The sequence below is a fragment of the Urtica dioica genome, chromosome 11 (assembly GCF_054948205.1).
Source record: "Urtica dioica subsp. dioica isolate 48M chromosome 11, U.dioica_male_clone48M_v1_H2, whole genome shotgun sequence".
Lineage (NCBI taxonomy): Eukaryota > Viridiplantae > Streptophyta > Magnoliopsida > Rosales > Urticaceae > Urtica > Urtica dioica.
In genome coordinates this window covers 23,116,849-23,139,383 of record NC_142766.1, presented here as the reverse complement: position 1 = coordinate 23,139,383, position 22,535 = coordinate 23,116,849, and the positions used below count along the sequence as shown (strand labels likewise).

At 37.6% G+C, this 22,535-nt stretch overlaps 3 protein-coding genes and 1 pseudogene across 3 annotated transcripts; 2 read left to right on the top strand and 2 right to left on the bottom strand.

Moving 5' to 3' along the window:
• Positions 1 to 1,602: 1,602 nt before the first annotated feature.
• On the bottom strand, positions 1,603 to 6,672 carry EMB2738 (GTP-binding family protein). The gene is made up of 12 exons (XM_089601085.1): positions 6,236 to 6,672; positions 5,703 to 5,770; positions 5,180 to 5,263; positions 4,783 to 5,076; positions 4,082 to 4,221; positions 3,905 to 3,992; positions 3,573 to 3,758; positions 2,970 to 3,131; positions 2,701 to 2,894; positions 2,445 to 2,595; positions 2,181 to 2,343; positions 1,603 to 2,096 (listed from the first exon to the last, which is right to left on the bottom strand). Exons 1-12 carry the CDS (start codon positions 6,612 to 6,614, stop codon positions 2,026 to 2,028), a joined length of 1,980 nt encoding a protein of 659 aa, XP_089457211.1. The 5' UTR covers positions 6,615 to 6,672; the 3' UTR covers positions 1,603 to 2,025.
• Positions 6,673 to 7,223: 551 nt separating this feature from the next.
• Positions 7,224 to 9,715, top strand: LOC149382616 (tRNA (5-methylaminomethyl-2-thiouridylate)-methyltransferase). Its single transcript, XM_089601086.1, has 10 exons — positions 7,224 to 7,585; positions 7,668 to 7,742; positions 7,858 to 7,911; positions 8,016 to 8,094; positions 8,195 to 8,328; positions 8,418 to 8,501; positions 8,593 to 8,676; positions 8,778 to 8,929; positions 9,015 to 9,165; positions 9,254 to 9,715. The coding sequence occupies exons 1-10, from the start codon at positions 7,256 to 7,258 to the stop codon at positions 9,662 to 9,664; spliced, it is 1,554 nt and encodes a 517-aa protein (XP_089457212.1). The 5' UTR covers positions 7,224 to 7,255; the 3' UTR covers positions 9,665 to 9,715.
• A 1,958-nt stretch (positions 9,716 to 11,673) lies between these two features.
• Positions 11,674 to 14,485, top strand: LOC149382615 (nucleolar GTP-binding protein 1-like). The gene is made up of 3 exons (XM_089601083.1): positions 11,674 to 11,718; positions 12,200 to 14,262; positions 14,358 to 14,485. The coding sequence occupies exon 2, from the start codon at positions 12,216 to 12,218 to the stop codon at positions 14,244 to 14,246; it is 2,031 nt and encodes a 676-aa protein (XP_089457209.1). The 5' UTR covers positions 11,674 to 11,718; positions 12,200 to 12,215; the 3' UTR covers positions 14,247 to 14,262; positions 14,358 to 14,485.
• A 373-nt stretch (positions 14,486 to 14,858) lies between these two features.
• On the bottom strand, positions 14,859 to 16,386 carry LOC149382614 (pentatricopeptide repeat-containing protein At1g08070, chloroplastic pseudogene; annotated as a pseudogene).
• Positions 16,387 to 22,535: the final 6,149 nt, after the last annotated feature.

Below are 22,535 nucleotides of genomic sequence, written 5' to 3'. Positions count from 1 at the left end.
GCTCTTCCTTCTTCAAATTTCTCAAAAAAAATGGGTTTGAAGAATTGTATGGTTTTTGTTCTTCTTGAAGTCTCGTCTTGTTTGGTTCTTTCTATGTTGTTAATTCCGAAATTCAACTTTGGAAATAGGGATTCTAGAATTTCTTTTGTCAATTTTTGTAATCGCTCTAGAATATTGTTGATATTGTTGACCTTTTGAGCTTGAACGAATCTGAGATTGCGTCGTTTTCGATTGGGACATTGGTCTGAAATCTATAACTAATGTGTGTGTGTGTGTGTGTGTGTGTGTGTGATAGTTGTAATAATTGTTTAGAGGAGCTCAAAAGGAGCAGAGGAAGAATAGGAAAGAGATCGGACCGCCACAGAAAGGCTTAAGCTCGTTCTCTTGCACCATCGCCGGTCTTCTCCGTACGCCGCCTCACCATGGGTCTGAGAGTCTAAGTTGTGAGTTTTATAGGCAAACCTAACTAGAATGTCCAAGGGTTCGAAAAACTTTGAATGTAATTCGTCTTTTGGTAAAATTTAACTATTTTTTTCATGTTCTATTGAATATTTTAATTACGTAGTTATTTACAATTTAATGCGCCACAAGCATTTCTACCTAGTAGTACGCATAAGTACATATATCAAACACATTTTTAGAAAGAAAAAAAAGAAAAAAAAACCTCAACGCTGAAAAGATTCAAAACTAGAACAAAATTACAAATGTAAACTTGTGACAATCAAAAAGATAATATAATATACATTAAACTTTTACAAATAAATGAACAAAAATGCATGTTATGATATGTATATTATCTAGCGTTATATCTCACCTTAAAAAAACTTTTTTTTTTATTATATCTAAAACACGTCGAAAGTACCAGATGAATAAACTATAATTAAAAACATCTAAGTAGAGCCATTTAGTTCTCAGAGGCAGTACTACATTTGTTGGGGTGAGAAGAATCCAGATTGAAAGTTCACTCAAATGTTGTTGGGGATAATAAATGGCAATTTGCCAAGATAGATTGTCAACTTCCGTACCATTTAAATTACAGCCGAGTTTTTTTTTTTTTTTTTCGTTACTTGTACAACAGTAAATAATCCAAAAAGAAAACCCTAGATAGGACCAATAGTCCGAGCATAGCGCTCAAGGATTAAGAACGAAGAAAGACACCGAACTTATAAGGTAAGAGCAAAGACTACGTAACATAGCCGAGTAAATATGAGAAACTGTTGTCAAAATAAGACTAGAAAAAAGTGACAAAAAAAATTAATTCTTTTTTTTGTTCAAAGCACGAACTTTGAAAGTTACCCTAAGCAACTATAAAAACATGGGCATGATCAGCTCACAAACAATGAAAATTCACAAGTACAAAAAAACATTCAGGTCGAAAAGGAGGAGGCTCTCACGCTCACATAAACTCGTTTGAATTCTCACATAACAAACTTTCACAATTTTTTTCTCTCCAACTAGATTTGTCTATATATATATATGAGTGTGTGTGTGTGTGTGTGTGTGTGTGTATATATATCGTGAGAGAGAGAGATGCAGAGAGATGGTTGGTGAAGATCATTTTACAAAGTGGATAATAAGGAAGTGAATAAACGCCCAGGAGTCTTGCGTCTTAACTTCAAGCCTAAGTTTTTTAAGGAAATATATATGTACAATATTATGATACAATTCCAGACCTGCTAGTAAACATGGGACCATTTTAAATACCGCTCATTTAAGATGGGCGTTTCTTTTTCTACGGTTACATAAAATAATTGTACTAAAAGTTGCCTAAACAAATTAAGAAACTTAAAAGTTGATTGAGAGATGGGAAATTAAGACATGCACGTGGCTAGGACAAATCTCGTTGATTAATAATCCAACCACCAACAAAGAGAGAGAGGCAAGAGAGAAAAAAATGATTGGATTTTTAACTTGTAAGCTGTTAATTTCAGGACCTACCTTGCAAGGCATTTGTCGATCAACCAATCTTGGATCACAAGGCAAACAAAGAAGAGCCTTTATCTCACTTAACTACAAACGTCACTTTCAAGTAGTTGCCTCCAGTTTATTACCACGTGGCACCAAATTCGTCTGTATTGTTCTCGTAGGAGATTTTCCTGTGACAAATAAAAGTCAGTCAATATCGGTAATAAGTTTATCTGGGTACAAAACTACAAGTTAAAAAATTAAATTTAACTTACCCTCTCTTTCTAACTTTTTCCTGCTTCGCCAGAGAAGACGGATCGGCGTACCGGAAAATCCCGCGTCTGTGCGAAGTTGCTTCTCCATATAACGCCGGTACGTCTCTGGAAAAAGCTTAGCGTCGTTCACAAAGAAAACAAACGTCGGAGGCCTTATAGCAGCCTGCAAATGAACACAACAACAAGTTCAAAAATTAATTATTAAATAAAAAAAAAAAAAAATTAGGCTGCGAAAGTTTTTTTAGTCAAAAGTACTTCTCGTACCTGAGTACAGTAATAAACACGCCCGCGCTTGCCACCTCGGGTACGTGGAGGAGCTTTGAAAGCGAGCGCTTCTCTTACAACTTGATTCAATATGGAAGTGCCTAGCCGCCGAGACCTCTCTTTTTCAACTAAGCTCGCCGCAACAATAATCCTTTTGACAAAAAAACAACGAACATTAATTAAAAAGGCACAGCTAGCGCAAGCCTCGCCGAAACTTGTAAAACTGGTTTTTAGTGTGTAGAAGAAAGAATTGTACTTTTCAACACTCTGACCCGCAATAGCTGTTGAATATACAATCGGAGCCCAATCGAGAGTGCGGAGTTTCTCCCGAACATCTTGCTCGTAATACATTGCGGTCTGTTGGTTCTTATTTGGTATGGTGTCCCACTTGTTCACGACGATAAGGCAACCTTTCCCTTCTTTTTCTATTCTTTCGGCGATCTTGAAATCCTACGATGTTATAAAGGCTCTTAGGAAATCAGTATTTAAAACTGGTCGGCTTAAAAGTCCTAGACTTTGACATACCTGCTCTGAGATACAGACCATGGCCTCAATAACAAGAGCCACAACATCTGAACGGCGAATCGCACGAAAAGCTCGATTGACAGATAAAGCCTCTGTCAGACTACCGGCTGAAGCTACAGCGGCTCTCCTTCTGATTCCAGCAGTATCAATCAGTTTGAACTTCTGTAAAGCAATTCATACAACTCGTAAATCATCTGATAAAATTTATAGCAAAGGTATCAGCTTTTTTCTTCTTCTCTAAAGAAACGGAAATAAAAAGAAAAACCGGAGACTACATGGCAATTATCTGGCTATATGTTCAAAGTAACTAAATCTTACGAACCGTAAACCCAAAAGATAATCATAGACTTAGCTTGGGACCCGGATACTACCAAGGAAACTGAAAATGTTAGGGATTCCCATTTTTTTTTTCTAAGCCTTAAGACTGGAAAAAAAGAATAGAACACATGGGAAGTTTCAGCGGCACAAATGTAGCATAAAAATTGAGTATGAAATTCAAATCAGAAGGTTCTATCCACAATAAATAGCCCCGCTTTATACACAAATATTCAGACATTTCCTAAAACTAGTCAACCAACATATTGTGAGTTAAGGAAACCAAACCTGGCCGTCCGGCCCTGTATACTCGGTATCAATGGCATCACGAGTAGTACCACTGACTGGGCTAACAATAGTCCTGTCCTCTCCAACCAATGCATTCAAAATGCTACTTTTACCAACATTTGGCCGACCAACAATCGATATTGCAGGGATATACTCTTCCTCTTCTTCCTTAAGTTCCTTGGAATCCTAGTAGAGACATGTAAGTATAAACTAAATTGACTAGAAAAGTAGTAAATACGGCTTATCAGATATTCTTTTGCGTGCTTAAGATCTTCAACAAGAAGCAGGAATACAGTATTCCAATCACCAAAAAAGATAAATAAGTCACAAACCTTAATCTTTTTAAGACCGGAACAAAGAACTTCTAGAAGTTCTCCAGTACCAGTTCCAGATATAGCAGATATAGGAAACGGCGATAACCTGATTGAATAACCAAAAACATAAAGGAACACTTTTCAGAAAAACCACATGGAAACTGCTGATAATAAGAAATTATGAATTGAACATACCCTAAGGACCAAAAATCTGTCGCTTGCAAAGCTCCCTTGCGAGGAGATTCACACTTGTTAACTGCAAGAACGGTATGCTTATCCGAGTAGTGTCTTCGTAGCCAGTCAGCGATTTCCTCATCAGCTGCTGTTAGACCCGCCTGCAAACAATTTTTTTTTTTTTGGTGGTATCACTATCTTTGTACAATGGCCATAGACCACACTAACATAGCATAATATCGGAAATTAAATTGACGAAGAATGAATAGCAGCAAACAGCGCTCTGTCACAGCGACAGTTCATAGTCCAGCCAAAGAAGGCTACAAGAACCTTAAGGACCTGAAAAATCATACTACAGAATCGTCTAGATAGGGAAGACGGTTCAACTCGTAACCGAACCGGCTCTATTTCTATGTTATTTTATTCTTAAAACACCCGGTTAACCTGTCCATATAGCCTGTTTGATCTCATTCGAGATTGGCCTCTGGATTTCGATTTTATATTCTACTTTCTGTTCCTATGGCGCGTCCGATCTCATTCGAGACTGGTCTAGTGCTCTTTATCTTGCATTTTGCTTCGTTTAGATGAAGCTTTCTATTTTATTTTTTCTTTAAATTTATTCCGTTTCTTCTAAAAACACAAAAAACAAAAAAAAGTTAGAAATCACGCCAATAGTAGATAGGACCACATAAAACTCATAATGAATTTTCATGGTTTCTCACCTGTCCATCAACGACAAATAAAACGACAGCCGATTCTTCAACGGCTGCGGTGGCTTGTCGTTCGATCATGGAGGGCATCCTCGCAATAGCGGCCTCCCTCGCAGCAAGTGGAATTCCATCCATGCCCACCGTTGTCGAGACAGCCAATTCTTCCATCACAATCGCCTGTGACTTCGAAACAGTGATAACCCCTCCAGTGTCGATCACCATAAACTCATATTCCCCCCAATATGATCTTCCGTATAAGCGGTCTCTCGTGACCCCGGGTTCATCGACAACGATAGCCCTGTTTCCCTACACCATCATAGGTCGATAAAAAAAAAACACGATCAGTTCAGGAACCGGATTCGTCTCTCGCCATTGAAATGTATAGAGACAACATTTCGCGATAAGTTACCCCAACTAGTCTGTTGAATAGTGCCGATTTTCCAACGTTCGGCCTTCCTACAATTGCGACTTTTGGAAGAAATTGGTCGGGGACCTGCAAGAATATTTTTCAGTAAATAGAAAAGAGATAGGGATCTGATGAAACAAACAAAATTAAAATTATCAGAAACCAAGTATTCAGATTTCATATTTTTGTCTGTCCAAGAATAAAAGTCGTCAACATTATCTTAAGAGAACAGACTGTTTGATTATCACAGGATACTGGGAATTATCTCATTGGAGGTTCAGAATCGGACGAGAGAAATAATATATTTTCACATTTCTTAGGACAAGACCCTTTTTGTGTTGAGAATTTCTAGTCCCCCCGCCTTTTTTTTGGTGTTGCTTTTAAGAAAATAAAAACATAAAAATTATATCTTCTATTAAAACATGTCTTATTTGTTAAGCATGCTTGTTTTTCCAGCTTCGGACACTGAACAAGCTAGGTTGCTGCATGAAATGAAGAAGAAAGTCAAAGAAATAAACTTTCTTACAGCCTTCGTTGCCTTTTTCTGTCTCCTCTGTTTCCGATCACTTTCCTTTTGATCGAACTTCTCATCTTCTGAAATCAGCACAGAAGAACCGATACATATTCATTATCTGTAACCAAACCACAATTTGTTGCCAATTCCAACTTAAAACGTCGCAAATTCAAAGGTAAATGAAATGATCAAATGTAGTATCGAGGTATAAACATTGAAAAAAAAAATTCTTTTCAAAATTGAGAATTATAAGCTAGGTCAATTTGAGAATTTTTCATCTTCTGAGGATAGAAGATAGCTGATATAAATCTAATATCCATAAGTAGTCCAGAAAATCTACAAACGAAACTCATTTAAAAGAGAGAAAGAAAAACGGATCACCAAAAAAGTGACTAAACTTCTCAATGATGAATATTTGTTTTTCAGACTTTAGAATTGCCGGACATAATTCTTTTCTTTCATAATAAATATTCACAAGTCAATCTCAGTAAATAAATTAGCATTTGGCGCCAAATAAATAAGAGAGTGAGAAACTGAAAACACACCGATTATGAGCTGACTGGACAAGGACGTAGAGTATTCACGAACAACTTCACGAGCCTCGGCTTCGAGAGCTTCCACGTCAATCATGGCGCCAAAATCCTCATCTCCTTCTTCTTCTGCTTCTGCTTCGTCCTCGAGAACCAATTCTTCTTCGAAACTTACTTCTTCGTCGTCTTCGGCGGAATCATCTGCAGACTCTCTGGAAACGCAGCGAGGAAGAGAAGGCAAGGACGCGCGGAGATAGAGAGGCGATGGAGAGAGAGCGCGTGATGAGAGAGAGAAAGAAGAATGTCTCAGTTTCGGTGCGAATAGAGAGAGGGATTTGGAGAGAGACAATGCAGAGATTGTTTGGCCGAGTATGAAAAGCTCTAAAGACGCCATTTCAGGTACAGAAGAGCTCTGGGAGCTCTGTTTGGCGAGGTTTGTTGTTTCTTCTGCGTTGGAGAATAAGAAACTGTGTAAGAGAGGTTTATCCACATTTGCCTTGGGTTTAAGATGAAATTTACAAATTGGTCCTCTATTTCTCCTAAACTGACAATTTAGCCTCTTAAAGTTTTTATCCTAAATTACGAAGTTTCCATTAATTCGTCCAAATTGATGACTTTTATCTGATTAACGTTTTACGTTTTTTTGTCGTTTTGACGAGTCTCGTCGTTTTTTTTTTTTTGTCATTTACTTTTGTTCACGTCGTTTGTTACGAATTATTTTGATTTTCTGTCGTTTTTCATTTTTGTCGTTTTTTACGAGTCTCGTCGTTTTTTGTTTTGTCATTTACTCTTGTTCACGTCGTACCTTTTACGAATATTTTTTATTTTCGTCGTTTGTCGTTTTTTACTTTGTCGTTTGTTATGAAAATTATGATTTTCGTCGTTTGTCGTTTTTTATTTTGTCGTTTGTTATGAAAATTTCGAGTCGTCGTTTTTTTGCTTTGTGTCGTTTAGTCTTGTTCACGTCGTTTGTTATGAACATCTTGTCTCGCTCAAAGCAAAACACAGCCCCAAAAGCTGTTGAGCTCAAATTCGATGATGGCAACAGTGAGACTGACGAGAGTGATGGCGATCCCTTCGTTATTCTCACTTACTCAAATTCACTTCTCTTCTCGTCCTCTCTGTCCCCAAACCCTATGCCCTCCGAGACCCAAAACCCGCCTCGTATCGGCGCAGTCGTGCTCAATCTCGCCGGCGGCGACCGTGGAGCCTCGGATTCTGTCGTGTTCGATTCCTCGAGAGCACGGAAGCGGCCTGAGAGTGGCGGTTCTTCTCAGCGGCGGCGTCGACAGCAGCGTCGCTCTCCGGCTTCTCCACGCCGCCGGACATTCCTGCACCGCCTTCTACCTCAAGATTTGGTTCCAAGTAAGCCTGTTTCGAAATCTGCGACTGTATATTCAGGGGAAAGGAAAATTTGATTGATTGTTGCGGTTTTGTTCGTTTGTAGGAAGATTTCGAGAATTATTGGTCGGAATGTCCGTGGGAAGATGATTTGAGGTTTGCCAAAGCTGTTTGTGGTCAGGTTTGTGCGTTGATTGAACACATGTTTATTCACCTAATTACATCACATTAAAAGTAAAATAAAGAAAGAAATAAAGACTAGAGTAATGAAACTAATTTTTTTTTTTTTTTTTCAGATTGAAGTGCCACTAGAAGTTGTTCATTTGACAGACGAGTATTGGAAGAACGTGGTACGGACTTCTCTTCAGAGTATGCTCTAGAACTGCGTTATATGTATGTGTATGTGTGTATACATATGTGCTTGTTGTGAAGATTATTGAGTAATATGCTTTAGGTCTCCCACATTATCGCGGAGTATAGGTGTGGCCGTACACCTAACCCAGATGTTCTCTGCAACACCAGAATAAAGTTCGGTATGTCATCGTCAAGCAGGCTTTTTTTTTTTTTTCCAACGTTTTGGATGTGTAAATGATCCGATGAGTTTGAAATGAAGCTTGCTTTGAAATGTTAAAGGTGCGTTCATGGATGCCATCAGTGATATGAATTTCGATTACATCGCTTCCGGGCATTATGCAAAAGTTGTCCACTTGTTCGGAAAAAATGGCACGGACGACGGGGTGTCGGCTTTGGAGCTATCACAAGATACGGTAATGAGATTATCTATGATTCGTTGAGATTAGAGAGGAAGAGAGTGGGTGATTAGTTGTGAATTTTGTGTAGTGTGTTTTACGTTCAGGTGAAGGATCAGACGTACTTTCTTTCACATCTCTCCCAGGCTCAACTTAAGCGACTCGTTTTCCCTCTTGGTTGTTTGTCAAAGGTCCAGAATTCACTCACTAACATAGTTTTGTTATTTGACCTCAAGGGTGTCTTCAGTCACAAGTCAACTTGTGTATACAACTTTTCTACAGGAAGAAGTTCGCGGGCTTGCCAGAGAGTTTGATCTACCGAATAAAGACAGAAAGGATTCGCAAGGAATATGCTTTCTCGGGAAGGTCGCTTTATTAATATGTTTCTTTTTTTTTCCCTGGTAGAACAAAAGAAAATATTGAGTGACCATTAATTAGTGACTTGATTTTTTTTTTTTCTTTTCTAGATAAAGTTCAGTGAATTTGTTGCGAAACACATAGGTGAAGAGGAAGGTATCATATTAGAAGCCGAAAGTGGCGATTTCCTCGGAAAGCATAGAGGATTCTGGTTCTATACTATTGGTCAACGCCAAGGTCTACGCCTTCCCGGTGGACCCTGGTACGACTACGAGCATCAACTACATAACTCGAAAGCTCGAAAAATTCCTGTAAATATACTTCTTGTTTATGTGATGTATGTGCAGGTACGTGGTAGAGAAGGACATCGAAAACAATGTAGTTTTCGTGTCAAGAAATTACTTCTCGTTTGACAAAAGACGGAGGATATTCCGTGTCGGCTCGTTGAAATGGCTGAGCGGGTCACCCCCGGACCAGTCCTCTCAACTGCACTGTAAGGTATCGTAGTCGACCTCTAATTAAGACAAAATTTAATTATCTTTATCTCTCTACTAATGATCAAGATGGTCGTGATTTGTACTTTCAGGTCAGACATGGCCCGGGTTTTTACAAGTGTGACTTTGCTATGGAACTCGGTGATGATGTGGCGGTCGTACAATTACCTGAAGACGACCAAGGCCTGGCCGCGGGACAGTTCGCAGCCTTCTACAGAGGAACGACCTGCTTGGGCTCGGGCGTGATATTGGAATCTTGGGACGACCAGGGATTTCCGGTTTGTGAAAGGGCTCTCGAGATCGCGGGAATGGAAGATAAGTCGCTGCTCGGGAAACCGGTTAAGATATATGTGAAGCCCGAGGAGGAACCACCCACTTCGGAATCTGAGACGAAAAGGCTGAGAAGTTCCCACATTATTCCAAATGCCGGTCAACGAAAGAGTGCCTTGTTCTTCATGATATGGGTTCGGGAGCTTCAAAAGAAGTGGTTTTCGATTTTCTAACGTTTCTTGATCGTTGCTTTGATGTTATGATAAGTTTCCAATTTCGTATAATTTCTATTTGAAAAAAAAAAAAAAAAACCCCACACCATTTGCAAAAAATTCGTATTCATGAGTAGTTTTGTACAAACATTAATTCTTAATTGATTAATTTTAAAATTTTAAGAAAGATAAAATCGATGTGTATACATTTTCCAAATTATTCTAACAAAAAAAATTAAATATATAGGCAAGAGATATAGATGTATACAAACAATACTTGGACATAAAGATGCGAATTCGGTTAAATAAATACTTTTGATTTGTTTTTTAACCTAAATTAACCGGTTAAAATTAATCGAACGGTTAATTTTAACCGCGATTCACGGTTCGGTTAATTTTAACCGGTTAATTTTCGGTTAACCTATATTATAAGACTTATTAAATAAAAAATACAATATATTATTTTTCAAATTAAATTAATTAATTTAACTTTAATTATAATTAATAATATCTATTAACAAAATTTAATTTAGTTAAACTGAAATTTATTAAAATTTATATACGAATTTATAATAATTTTTAAAAAATTAATTATATCAATTTACTAATTAATTTAATTATAATGAAATTAAAGGTATTAATTTCTTAAATAAATTTAAATATTAAATAAAATATATTAAAATAATTCAGTTAATTCGGTTAACCTGATTAAAAAAATTCGGTTAAACGGTTAACCTTTAACCTAAATTAAGTTATTTGAGTTTTCATTTTTACTTGGACACGGAGAGAAATATGTGCGACAAATTAGTAAAGTCATGGATAAAGTTCGATTTTACATTTTCATCAATTTTTTTCCTTGAGCTTTCTTTGATCATGCAATATGTGCGCACTTCCAACGAACACACACTAAAATTTGAATATTAATGGCTTTTTCAAAATACTTATATTAATTTATGGAGAGATTCAAACAAGCGGTTCGTTTAGTTTGAAGAAGATAGTTCTTCAAACTAGATAGAAACTAACATTACCCTTAAACTAAGATAGTGGATGACGACTTTCCGTCTCCAATTCGAAACAAAGAGAATGTGCCATAACTTTAAAATAAACCCCGATATAGGGAAAAAAAGTTAAAATAAAAAAAGATATCGATGCTAGTATGACGAAGAAATTGAGAGACAAATGCTCGGTATCAAAGAGAAATCCATTGGCTCGCTTACTAAGCTCACGCTCATTATCAAATAACTCCACAATATTAGGTCAAACGCCAATAAAAGATAGGACATGCCACGGCTTCATCTCTTAATTTTTATCTCTCTAAAAATTGTACCAAAGAAAGTAATGAATATTCGCTAAAAAGATGTAAAAGTTTATGAAATTACATTTGTTGTATTTAAAATATGTTAAAGATAAAGATAAGAGATTAATTATTACAATTCAACCATTTTAACCCCTCCCAATTTCCTTAAGAAACCAAACAATATAAAAGAAAAACATTTTCTTCCCTCATACAACTAACTACATATATCTTTTAATTATCTCTTATTGTCCTATTTTCTGTCCCTCCTAATCTTCTTATGCATTCACTTTTCTTTATTTTTTGCCAAACGAAGTGCAGGCAAAAACAAGTAAGAGTAGATATTTTTTTTTAGCGAAAATAAGAATAAATTGTTTGAAATAGTAAGGATTATTTTCAATTCAAATTATTACTCAATCATTTAGATATTAAAATATAATTCAATTAATGCCGAATTTTTTCATAATATATATTTTTTAATATAATTCAATTAATACCTAGTTTTTTTTCTTCATAATATTGATGCATAAGTGGTGAGTTAATTGACCTATTTTTGGAGAGTTAGGTCATTATGAAAAGCTGTGAATGTAAATATCTGACAATGCGAGGTTTTTATTTAATAACGTGTAAAACTAGATGCAAAAAGAATAATAAGCAAGACTATAGGGATTAATAAGAAAAATTAAAACCATATAAAAGCTAAACCCTCTTTCCTCTAAAAACCCCTCTTCCAAAACCTAGAGGCGTCTTCAACGCCGAAAACTCACTCCCACCTTACAAGGTACGTCTCTGTTTCTTCTTCTTCTTCTTCTGCGACTGTATTTAGAGGCCTAGCTGATTATCGCTTAGCTTTGTTGTTAATTGGTATAATTATTTCGTTTTTGTTGTTTTTATTTTGTACTGTTTTACTCAATTCTCATAGGTTTTCGAGTTCCAAAAATGTTTTATTTTTCCACGGTACACACAGCGATACACAGCGATACTAGATTAGTTGAATATTCAGCATTTGTTGATCTCGAAATGCTTGGAGTTTAGTGTGATGAGAAATTACCGAGTCTTCGTGATGATTCTCGTTGTAATTTTTAATTTCTGCTCCTTTTTTTTTTTTTGCTTCTATTAAGTACTCGGTGATCTGGAAATGCTTTGAATTTAGTGTGATGAGAAATTACCGAGTCTTCGTGATTATTCTCATTGTAATTTTTAAAATTGTGTTCTTTTTATTGCTTCTCGGTTAATTTGGGGTTTTCACATTTCTGTCATAGTCTTTGATCTGCAACCATGGTGCAATATAACTTTAAGAAGATCACTGTGGTCCCTAATGGCAAGGACTTTATCGATATCATCTTGTCTCGGACCCAACGCCAGACTCCGACGGTGGTCCACAAAGGCTACGCGATAACCCGTCTCAGACAGTTTTACATGCGCAAAGTCAAGTACACGCAGACCAACTATTACGATAAGCTCTCCACCATCATCGACGAGTTTCCTCGGCTCGACGATATCCATCCTTTCTACGGCGATCTCCTCCACGTCCTCTACAACAAGGACCACTACAAGCTCGCCCTCGGGCAGATCAACACCGCCCGAAACCTCATCAGCAAGATCGCCAAGGACTACGTGAGGCTCTTGAAGTACGGAGACTCGCTCTACCGATGCAAGTGCCTGAAAGTGGCCGCGCTCGGGCGTATGTGCACCGTGATCAAGAGGATCGGCCCGAGTCTGGCGTACTTGGAGCAGATCCGGCAACACATGGCGAGGCTTCCTTCGATCGATCCGAATACCCGGACGATCCTGATCTGTGGGTACCCGAACGTCGGAAAGAGCTCGTTCATCAACAAGATCACCAGGGCCGACGTGGACGTCCAGCCCTATGCCTTCACGACGAAGTCGCTCTTCGTGGGTCACACCGATTACAAGTACCTGAGGTACCAGGTGATCGATACTCCGGGGATTTTGGACCGTCCGTTCGAAGACCGTAACATCATCGAGATGTGCAGTATCACCGCCCTGGCTCATCTGAGAGCCGCGGTGCTGTTCTTCTTGGACATCTCGGGGTCCTGTGGCTACACCATCGCTCAGCAGGCTGCGCTTTTCCACAGCATCAAGTCTTTGTTCATGAACAAACCGCTGGTCATTGTCTGCAACAAGACCGATTTGCAGCCTTTGGAGACTCTGCCGGAGGAAGACAAGAAGCTTGTCATGGAGATGAAATCCGAGGCTGCGAAGACCGTTCTCGGGCAAGGAGGCGAGGCTTCGGAGGAAGAGGTGCTTCTGACCATGAGTACTCTGACCGACGAAGGTGTGATCTCCGTGAAGAACGCGGCTTGCGAGAGGCTGTTGAACCAGAGGGTCGAGGTGAAAATGAAGTCCAAGAAACTGAACGACTGTCTGAACAGGTTTCACGTCGCGATGCCGAAACCCCGCGACCAGAAGGAACGGCCTGTGTGCATTCCTCAGGCGGTCCTCGACGCCAGGGCCAGAGAAGCTGCGGCGGAAACGGAGAAGAGGAAGACGGAGAGGGATTTGGAGGAAGAGAACGGCGGCGCCGGCGTGTACTCGGCGAGCTTGAAGAAGCATTACCTATTGGCCAACGACGAGTGGAAGGAGGACATTATGCCGGAGATTCTCGACGGGCACAACGTGTACGACTTTGTCGACCCCGATATCCTCCACAGGCTTGAAGAGCTCGAGAGAGAAGAGGGACTCAGGCAGGACGAGGACGGCGAGGATTTCGAGATCGACGGAGAGGAATTGACCGAGGCGGAGAAGAAGACGTTGAAAGAGATCCGGAGAGTGAAGAGCAAGATCATCCGAGAGCACAGGTTGAAGAAGAGCACGGCCGAGAGCAGGCCGATCGTGCCCAGGAAATTCGACAAGGACCACGAGTTCACGTCGACGAGGATGGGAAGGCAGTTGTCGGAGCTGGGGCTGAATCCGAGCCTGGCCGTGGACCGTGCCCGGAGCAAGTCCAGAGGCAGGAAGAGGGAGAGATCGCCGGAGAAGAGAGGCGATTCCGGCGATGCCGTGGACGTGGATGTGGACACGCCCAGAAAGAAGCTCCGAGAGAGGTCGAGATCCATGTCTCTGGCGAGGTCGAGATCGAGGTCGAGGCCGCCCACTGAGGCCGTGCCCGGTGACGGATTCAAGGACTCTGCTATGAAGATCAAGGCTCGGAACCTCGGAAAGAAGTCCCACAAGAACAGGAACAAAGAGGCTCGTCGTGGAGAGGCCGATCGTGTCATTCCCACTCTCAGGCCAAAGCACTTGTATTCTGGGAAACGCTCCACTGGAAAAACCGACAGGCGTTAGAGATATTCCTCTACTGGTATGATACCTATACCCAATAATCTAATCTCGGCTGTGATACTTGAACTTGAATGAATGTTTCTGAAAAAGGTTTATTTATTTTTAAACTTGCAGGGTGTTTTGGATGTTCATTCGGAGAGTGGAGACAATATGCTTTTTGATGATAAGACTTTTTTTTTTTTTCCTTGGTGAAACTACATGTTTTTAGTATTCCTTATATATTATTTATGAAGACTGTTGGAACGCGATTTTGAGAGTTACATTTTAGTTCTTGAGTTTTTGTATTCGTACTTTTTTTTTTATTCTTATTATTCTGATAGTAAAAGCAATTGGGTTCTTACATACATTATGATTGCATCGTCCAATTCCAATAAAGTTAATTTTTTGGGTAATTCGTAGCAACTTTTCTAAAAAAAATTCCCAAAAGAAACACAGTACAAGAACTATACGTATAAAAAAGAAGAGCATTGCTATTCGGCACGGGTCACGACCACCGAATGATCCACTCACATTGTGACACGTGGCACTGTGCTGCCACGTGTCACAATGTGAGTGGATCGTTCGTGATCGTGACCCGTGCCAAAGAGGATTTCCGAAAAAAGAATGAAAAAAACGTCTTTTACATCTCCGGATTGGTCTCGATCCAGCTACACCCAGCCACTTTCTTCAGTCCGAGCCGAGTTATTTCACTGCGAATCTCATCCGAATCACCCCATCGACCGCAACCCGCGTAAGCATTCGATAACAGAGCAAAAGCCCCGCCACTCGCTCCTCTACAACCACCACCACCGTTAACGACGCCGCTGCGCCGTCCGATCTTCTCGATCATATCACCATCGCCGTGGATTTTGCAGGCATTGAGCAAAGCTCCCCAAACTGCATAGTCCGCTTCGATCGGCATCTCTGCGATGAAATCTTCGGCGGCCTTCAACATCCCGGCCCGGCCGTACATATCGACCACGATCGCGTAGTGCCGGCCTTGGGGCTCGATCCCGTAAACCTGTCTCATCGAATCGAAGAAGGCCAGCCCTCGATCGACCGATCCCGCGTGACTGCAAGCGGACAATAATCCCACGAACGTGCCCTCGTCGGGAGCGACTCCGTGGACCACCATCCGCGCGAAGAGCTCCGAGACTTGGCTTCCGCGGCCGTTCATCGCCATTCCGTTGATCATCGAGCTCCACGCAATTACGTCTTTGTCCTCCAAGCCGTTGAAAACCCTAACCGCCTCGCCCAAATCGCCGCACTTTACAAACATGTTGACGAGGGCGTTACGGACATTTACGCTCGACGCGGCGTCTCTTTTCCGGGCATTGATGTATGAATATATCCACTGGCCTAAATTCAAAGCTCCGACCGAAGAACACGCCGACAATAAGTTGACGAGCGTGACCTCGTTGGGCTCGGTATTTCCGTCTTCGATCATCCGTCGGAAGAGCTCTGTCGCTTCGTCGCAAAGTCCTCTCTGAGCACAGCCTCCTATAAGAGTGGTCCAAGAGAAAACGTCTCTCTCAGGCATTTCAACAAACATCTGTCTTGCGTACGCTAAAGACCCACATTTCGCGTAGAAATCCAACATCGCGTTGTCCAATATGATGCTATTATTCTCCAAGCCATTCCTGAAGGTATATCCGTGAACCGCTTTGCCCAAGTTCAAAGCTTTCAGACCAGAACAAGCAGAGACGAGACTCACGAGCGTGAAAGAATTGGGCTCAACGTCCATGGAAGAGAACCTAACAATGGCTTCCTCTTCAAACCCACACTTCGAAAGCCCCGAAACAATCAAACTCCAAGACACAACGTTGGGACGAGGAATTGAGTCGAACGCTTTGGAGGCAGAGACAACGTCACTGTGTGTTACGTAGAAATGAAGCAACGTGTTTTGTATGAAGATATCAGACACGTGGCCGACTTTGGTCACGTGAGCATGGATTTCCAGGCCTTTCCTGAGGAGGTCAAGTGTTTTAGTACACGCCTTGAGAGCGTGAGTGAAAGTATAGTGATTGTGACAATGTGAGTGATTGTGATTGTGATTGTGAACAAGCATTTGGTTGTACATGAGAAGTGCGTTTTTGGGGTCATTTGAGTCTGTGAGTGATCTTAACAAAGGGTTTAAGGTTTTAGGGTTTTGTGTCTTGACAAGTAGGCCATGAATTTGGAATACTTTCCTTTGGCTCGCAGATTTTACGGACATTTATGCTGTTAAAAAAAATGTGAGCAAAGTGTTTGGTTAATTGAAATTGAATGGCTAAGGGGCTTTGATTTCCATTTGGCACAATTTTACGCACCCAAATTATTGCGCAATCCGACATATTTATTTTTAGTAATAATATCATGACGTGTAGAAAGTGCAGTTGTTTCAGGATCTTTTTATTTATTATTTATTGTTATTATAATTCTTTATGAGTGGGAAGCAATTAATTAGCGATTCTGATTTTGAGTAGTACTTTTTGGAGAAAAAATGCTTATCGAAAAATAATCGATGGGTGATGGAAATGGTAAGTTGGCTTTTACATCTGATTAGATGTTCCTTTATCCCTTGAAAATGAAGGAAAAAAGAAAATAATGACATTGTTAAAGTCCAAGTAACATGAGAAAACCCCCACTAAATAGTCATAATCACCCTATATTCCTTTTAATTGGTGCAATTAGACATAATTTGCTTAGAATCATGCACCACAAACTTTAATATATATGTTGCAAATTATTTAATTTTAATGCTACACCTACAACTTTGTGTCCTTGCTATTCTAGCAAGTACTAGCTGTAGTACATGATGATATCATAATATGGAAATTTGATTTCTTTTAATTTTCTATGTAAAACAGTTTTGTAGATCATTTTCTGTTGATCTTCTAGGTGTATATTATACTAAGGAAGTTATTCATTGTATTGAAGTGGGAATGGTCAAATATTCCTATCAATCAGTGACTTGGATGCTTTTGGAAGGACTCGTTGACTTTTGTGATGGAATTCAATATATATATTTCTTGCAATAATTTGAATTTTGAAGTACAACCGAAACGCTTAGGTTAGAATTTGGAACATATATAATACAGCTAGCATATAAAGTGAATAATACGTACATACACACATATATAAATAAATATAATGATAATAAATGCATAAATTTGATACGAAATCAACTAGCTAAAAAAATCTTAAAATGAACTTTAGTGTTTCCCTCGAGATGATGCACATGAAGTAACATCATGTTGTTACAAATGTCAACAAGACGTAGACGAGAACATAGCGACCAAGTCAATGCATTGAGGAAAACATGATTTTTTAAAGATCCGTTTGGAACTTGAAAAATATGAAGAAAAAAAATGAAAATTTGAAGGAAAATAGAAATGGTATAGAGAATGCACGAGAAAAAATCAAACATCTTTATCAAGTTTGGAAGTAGCGAAAATCAAGTGTCTCTATTATTTTTTGTAAATTCAAACAAAACAAAAAAAAGGCAACATATTTTTTTCTCACACACATTGCCGTTGGAGCTTTTGGTACTCAATCGCACTCAGACACTCTCCGAGCGAAGCTCAGAAGAAACTCATTGCGAGTCAAATTGAGGTACATGGATAGAATGCATAATCTTTTAATACGTACTTGTGCTATGAACCACGATGAAGAAGAAAGACAACATGCAATTAATTAATAATAAAGTGCCTCGTGGAAATTATGGTGAGATTCTTTGGGAATGATATGTGAATTATCAGAATGGCTGTGGTGATGGCGAGTAATTATTATGTGAAATGACATTACTTTGTAGAGACTCATCGTCAAACCAAGTACCCACTATTATGTGAAATGACATTATTAATTTGTAAGCAGGTTTGGTTTTTCCATTCTACAAACATAATTAATTAATTAATACATGATAATGCCTAATATATCCATAAATTAACAGGTCGTGATCTTATTAGAGGACTTGCATCTGGGTTAATTTTAACGGGACGTCACTTTTTACTCATTATGGGGATTCTAATACATCAAATCAAAGTCGCCCCTTATTTAATAACATAAAGGGAGTTTTCTTTTTGGTTGTTAGCTTTTTAAAACCTAGATAAAAATTAATATTTTCTGAATTCGAATTCAACAGAATTTCGATTTGATTCCCTAAATCTTGTATTCACGAGTCATTGATCCATTAGATTTTGGAAGATTATTGATTTGTATTTTTACGTGCAACAACAGTCGTGATTTGAAGGATTTTATTGAGACTTTCACGAAATTATTACGTTGTGGTGAAAAAGAGTTATCAATTTTACGATGGAAATTATGCATGTAGTCAACAGATTGTTACATCTTGGAAACCATATCAATGATTCTCGTCACTCGCTGTACCGGTATTAAGCTTTTATATATTAACATGTAAAATAGTGAATTAAATATGTAATATGAAAGTTAATTTTTTTTTTAACTTAATGAAGTACTCTTCTTCTTTAAGTCAAATAGACAACAACAATATATAAAAAAAAAAAAGGAAACTTGTAGGAATATTTCCACACAAACAACAATTTTACTTTAGAAAAAAGAGACAGACTTAAACGTATAATGAAGCAACATTGTTTATGTACAAACAAAGTGAGAAACATGCATGGTAGTAAAGCAGCGTTTATTTATCTACAAAAATAGACTAAAACTTATATATCTATCTACAACAGCCTGAAACACATAACGAAGCAATAAGGCTGACAAGGTTTTTCGATGCAGTAGTTTTGGTCAATAATTATTGGATTATGAACGTTGTTCATTTCCAGTTTTGTGAATCTCACCTTTGCTCACATCGCACGAACCACCCTTTATAATCAAAATAGAGAATGTTCATACACGCTAAAAAAATGAGTTGGTATGTTTATTACTATCCTTTTTTTTTTTTTTTCTTTTTTTTTTTTTTTGCAGACGAGGTCTAAAGTTTTACCTGCCATTTCTTGATTCTGACCCCATTTGTGCTTCCAAAAAAATTAGATCCCATAACGTTCACATCGGACACGTGCATGTGCTATAGTATTCGGATCAGCTCCCAATAAGCTACCAATATTGCCCAACAAATTATATATATATTTTTTTTAGGAAACGTGGTCGGAGCCACGAAATATCATAAAAGCTCTCACGTATGGCGGAGGAAAATCGTGGTTACAAAGATAGGAATTAAACATAAATCAACGGAAAAGGAAACAGAAAACTCAAACAAACAGGGCCCTAGGAGGCCATGCGGGACCTCAACTCGCGATCATCGGCCCTAATGGCCTCTTCCGAACAAGGCGGGACTAAACTCAGTCAGGTCGAGGACGAGTGATGGTTAACCGCGTAGCGCGTTAGATTATGCGCTGTAACATTACAAAGACGAGAAATATGCATAATGCGAAAAACTTCAAGCTCCCTCACCTCTCTGAAGATGCGGTGCAAGATCGTCCCAAGCTCTGTCGCAGGCGTCACGCCCTCATCAATCATCATCACCACCCCCAAGCAGTCACGTATCTACCATTTTAGTCTATAAGAGTAAAAAAATTCAAATATATTTAAAAACTAATATTAATAAACAAAAAATTAATCAAATAAACCACCGAAAGTTTAAGAATTGTTAGATAGTTAATGTTTTGTAAATAATCAGCTCAATTTATTAACGGCATTCAAAAAGACACAAATACTAAAAAACATTCCCGCTTATTTTGGGTTTTTTTTACCTTTTTGAGTACCGTGAATAAGTTGAGGTGACTATTTGTATTAGTATTGGGTGCGACAGATTTGTATTAGGTGCGACAGATTTGTATTAGGTGCGACAAAGTCGCACCGGATAGCACTAACCATCATCGAAATTTTTAGTCGCTTGGATGACTATCTGGTGCGACATGTCGCACCTAATATGTGCTTAGTTGCGACATTTAGGTGCGACATGTCACACCTAATACCCTTCCGCACTCAATATGTTAATTTGTAGTAGTGTAAAAAGTTAACTATTATATAAAACGCTATAATCAAATGACTATATAGCTAAAAGACTCGTTAATTAATGATAAACTACTAGGAATAACAAAGGTTATTTGTTTGAATCCATAATCAGAAACAAACTGATGTGACATTTTCTTATTATTGCTATTGACTTTAAGAAATGGGAAATTACTATGAATAACAAAAGTTTATTTGTTTAAATCGATAATAAGAAACAAACTGATGTCACATTTTCTTATTATTGATATCAAAGAATTAATTTACAGTATATTTTTTTCTAAGTAATTGAAGAGTTCCTATTTTTATAATTTTTTAATATTGCAAAAAAAAAAAAACCCAACTAAATCAGTTATCCATATTAGTCATCGATAAAAGAAAACTACTAAATTAGATTTATAGTTTTTTTATGTTAATAACTACTAATAAAAGAGTTTCCAAAAAAACTATTCATAAATGATAAACTTCCATTTTGTGAGAAAATAACACATATATATTATGTGTTTAAGTGAAATATCGAATTTAACTTTTGATTTTCAAAAATATCGAGTTTGCACATTTAGTTTGATTAAAATGACAAAATTATATTATAAAATAGATAATAATTCCACAAATATTCTTTTTATTGACTTTTTATTAATGCTAACTTTGATATAAAAAAAATTGCACCAAATCCGAAACCAGTACTCGAACCCCCAAATTCTCAATTTTAAAATAAAAATAGCTCTAGATTGAAATAGACTGATAAAACTCATACTTTCAAAGAGATAGTTTCCTTCCATGTTCGAATTGCAACTCTGAGTCCTGGATTTGGCGGTCGAATCAGTGATTTTGATGACTATAGACTGTCGATTTTTACCTTTTTTTCTCCGTGTTTATTATTCATGATTAAGTGATTGTTGTTTGTTTTTTCTTTTTTAAAATAAATTATATATAGAGTGTGTATGATAGGGTAAAATGAGGTTTACATATACATATTAGAGTCAATATCAATGAACATTCAATAAAAGATATATCAGTGACACTGTTATCTATTTTAAGGTATAATAAATTCGTCATTTTAATTAAACAGAAGGTACAAACTCGATATTTTTTAAAATTAAAGGTTAAACTCGATATTTCATTAAAACATAACACACACACATATATATATATATATATATATATATATATATATATATATATGTATGTATCTTCCGTTAGAAATATCTCCAAAGTAATTAAGAATTATAGCTTTCTATAAGAGGGTATTATAATCTTTTTGTTTCTAAATGTTCATAGGATGAGAATATATTCATAAAAGATACATATATTCATTTTGTTTTGGTGGATGTCCCCCAAGTTATTTCCCAATTTATTTGCTCATAAAAATCATTAACGAGATTCCGGGAAACAATTTCGACAAAAATCATCTAAGAGCAACATGGATTTTATGAAAAATAATAAAAAAAATTGGTTAAGATATTTTCTGGCTAAACAGGTAACCAATTTCGATTAAGTTTAATAACCTCATATAACATAATCCTTAACCTTAAAACCAATGTATATCTTCCAGTTACAACCATCTAAAGAATACACAAATGTGCGTTTCTCATATAAATACTTCTTTGACCATGTCCATGACCCACACAAAAATTCCAGATCTTTTTTCTTCTTCTTTTGATTGAAAGAAGGTTGTACATATGCTAGGCTATGAATCAAGGGACGTTTTCTAAATATATTCATTTTTCGAGTTGGGCCAGCTTTATTTCATCAACCTAAAAGCTATATTTTTGCTTACTGCTGTGGTAATCAAATATTGGCATAGCCTAAAAAAAAAAAAAACAAAGCTTTGGCAAATAGTAAAGTGAAAGCATACAAAAGTTGAAGTCTTTGGAGTGCCTCCAACTGTTTCCGCTTTACTCTTTAATTTTTTTAATTTTTTTTCTTCTCTCTATTCCATTTTCTAGCTAGTTCTTTATAACAATACACACTATTTCCTTCACATACACAAATATAATAATACACATACATATACTGTCTCTTATTTTTTATATTACTATTATTTGCATGAAGATGTCAAAGGAAGCAACTGCAAAAGAAGATAATTGTGTCGTCATTGTTACTATAGAAATTAATTATGTTAAATTTATAATTACTGTTCAACTTTCTGTATAACTGCCGACACGGGTCACTCTATAATGTATTTTTGAAGGTTATTAGGTTGTGCTCACCTTTCATTGGAGTCGCTGTGATTAATGATATGCTTTGACTTTTTTTAATATAATATGACGTGTTAATACCGGCATAATTTGAATAATTATGAAAGTTGTGTACATCATATATATGATTTTTGGTTTA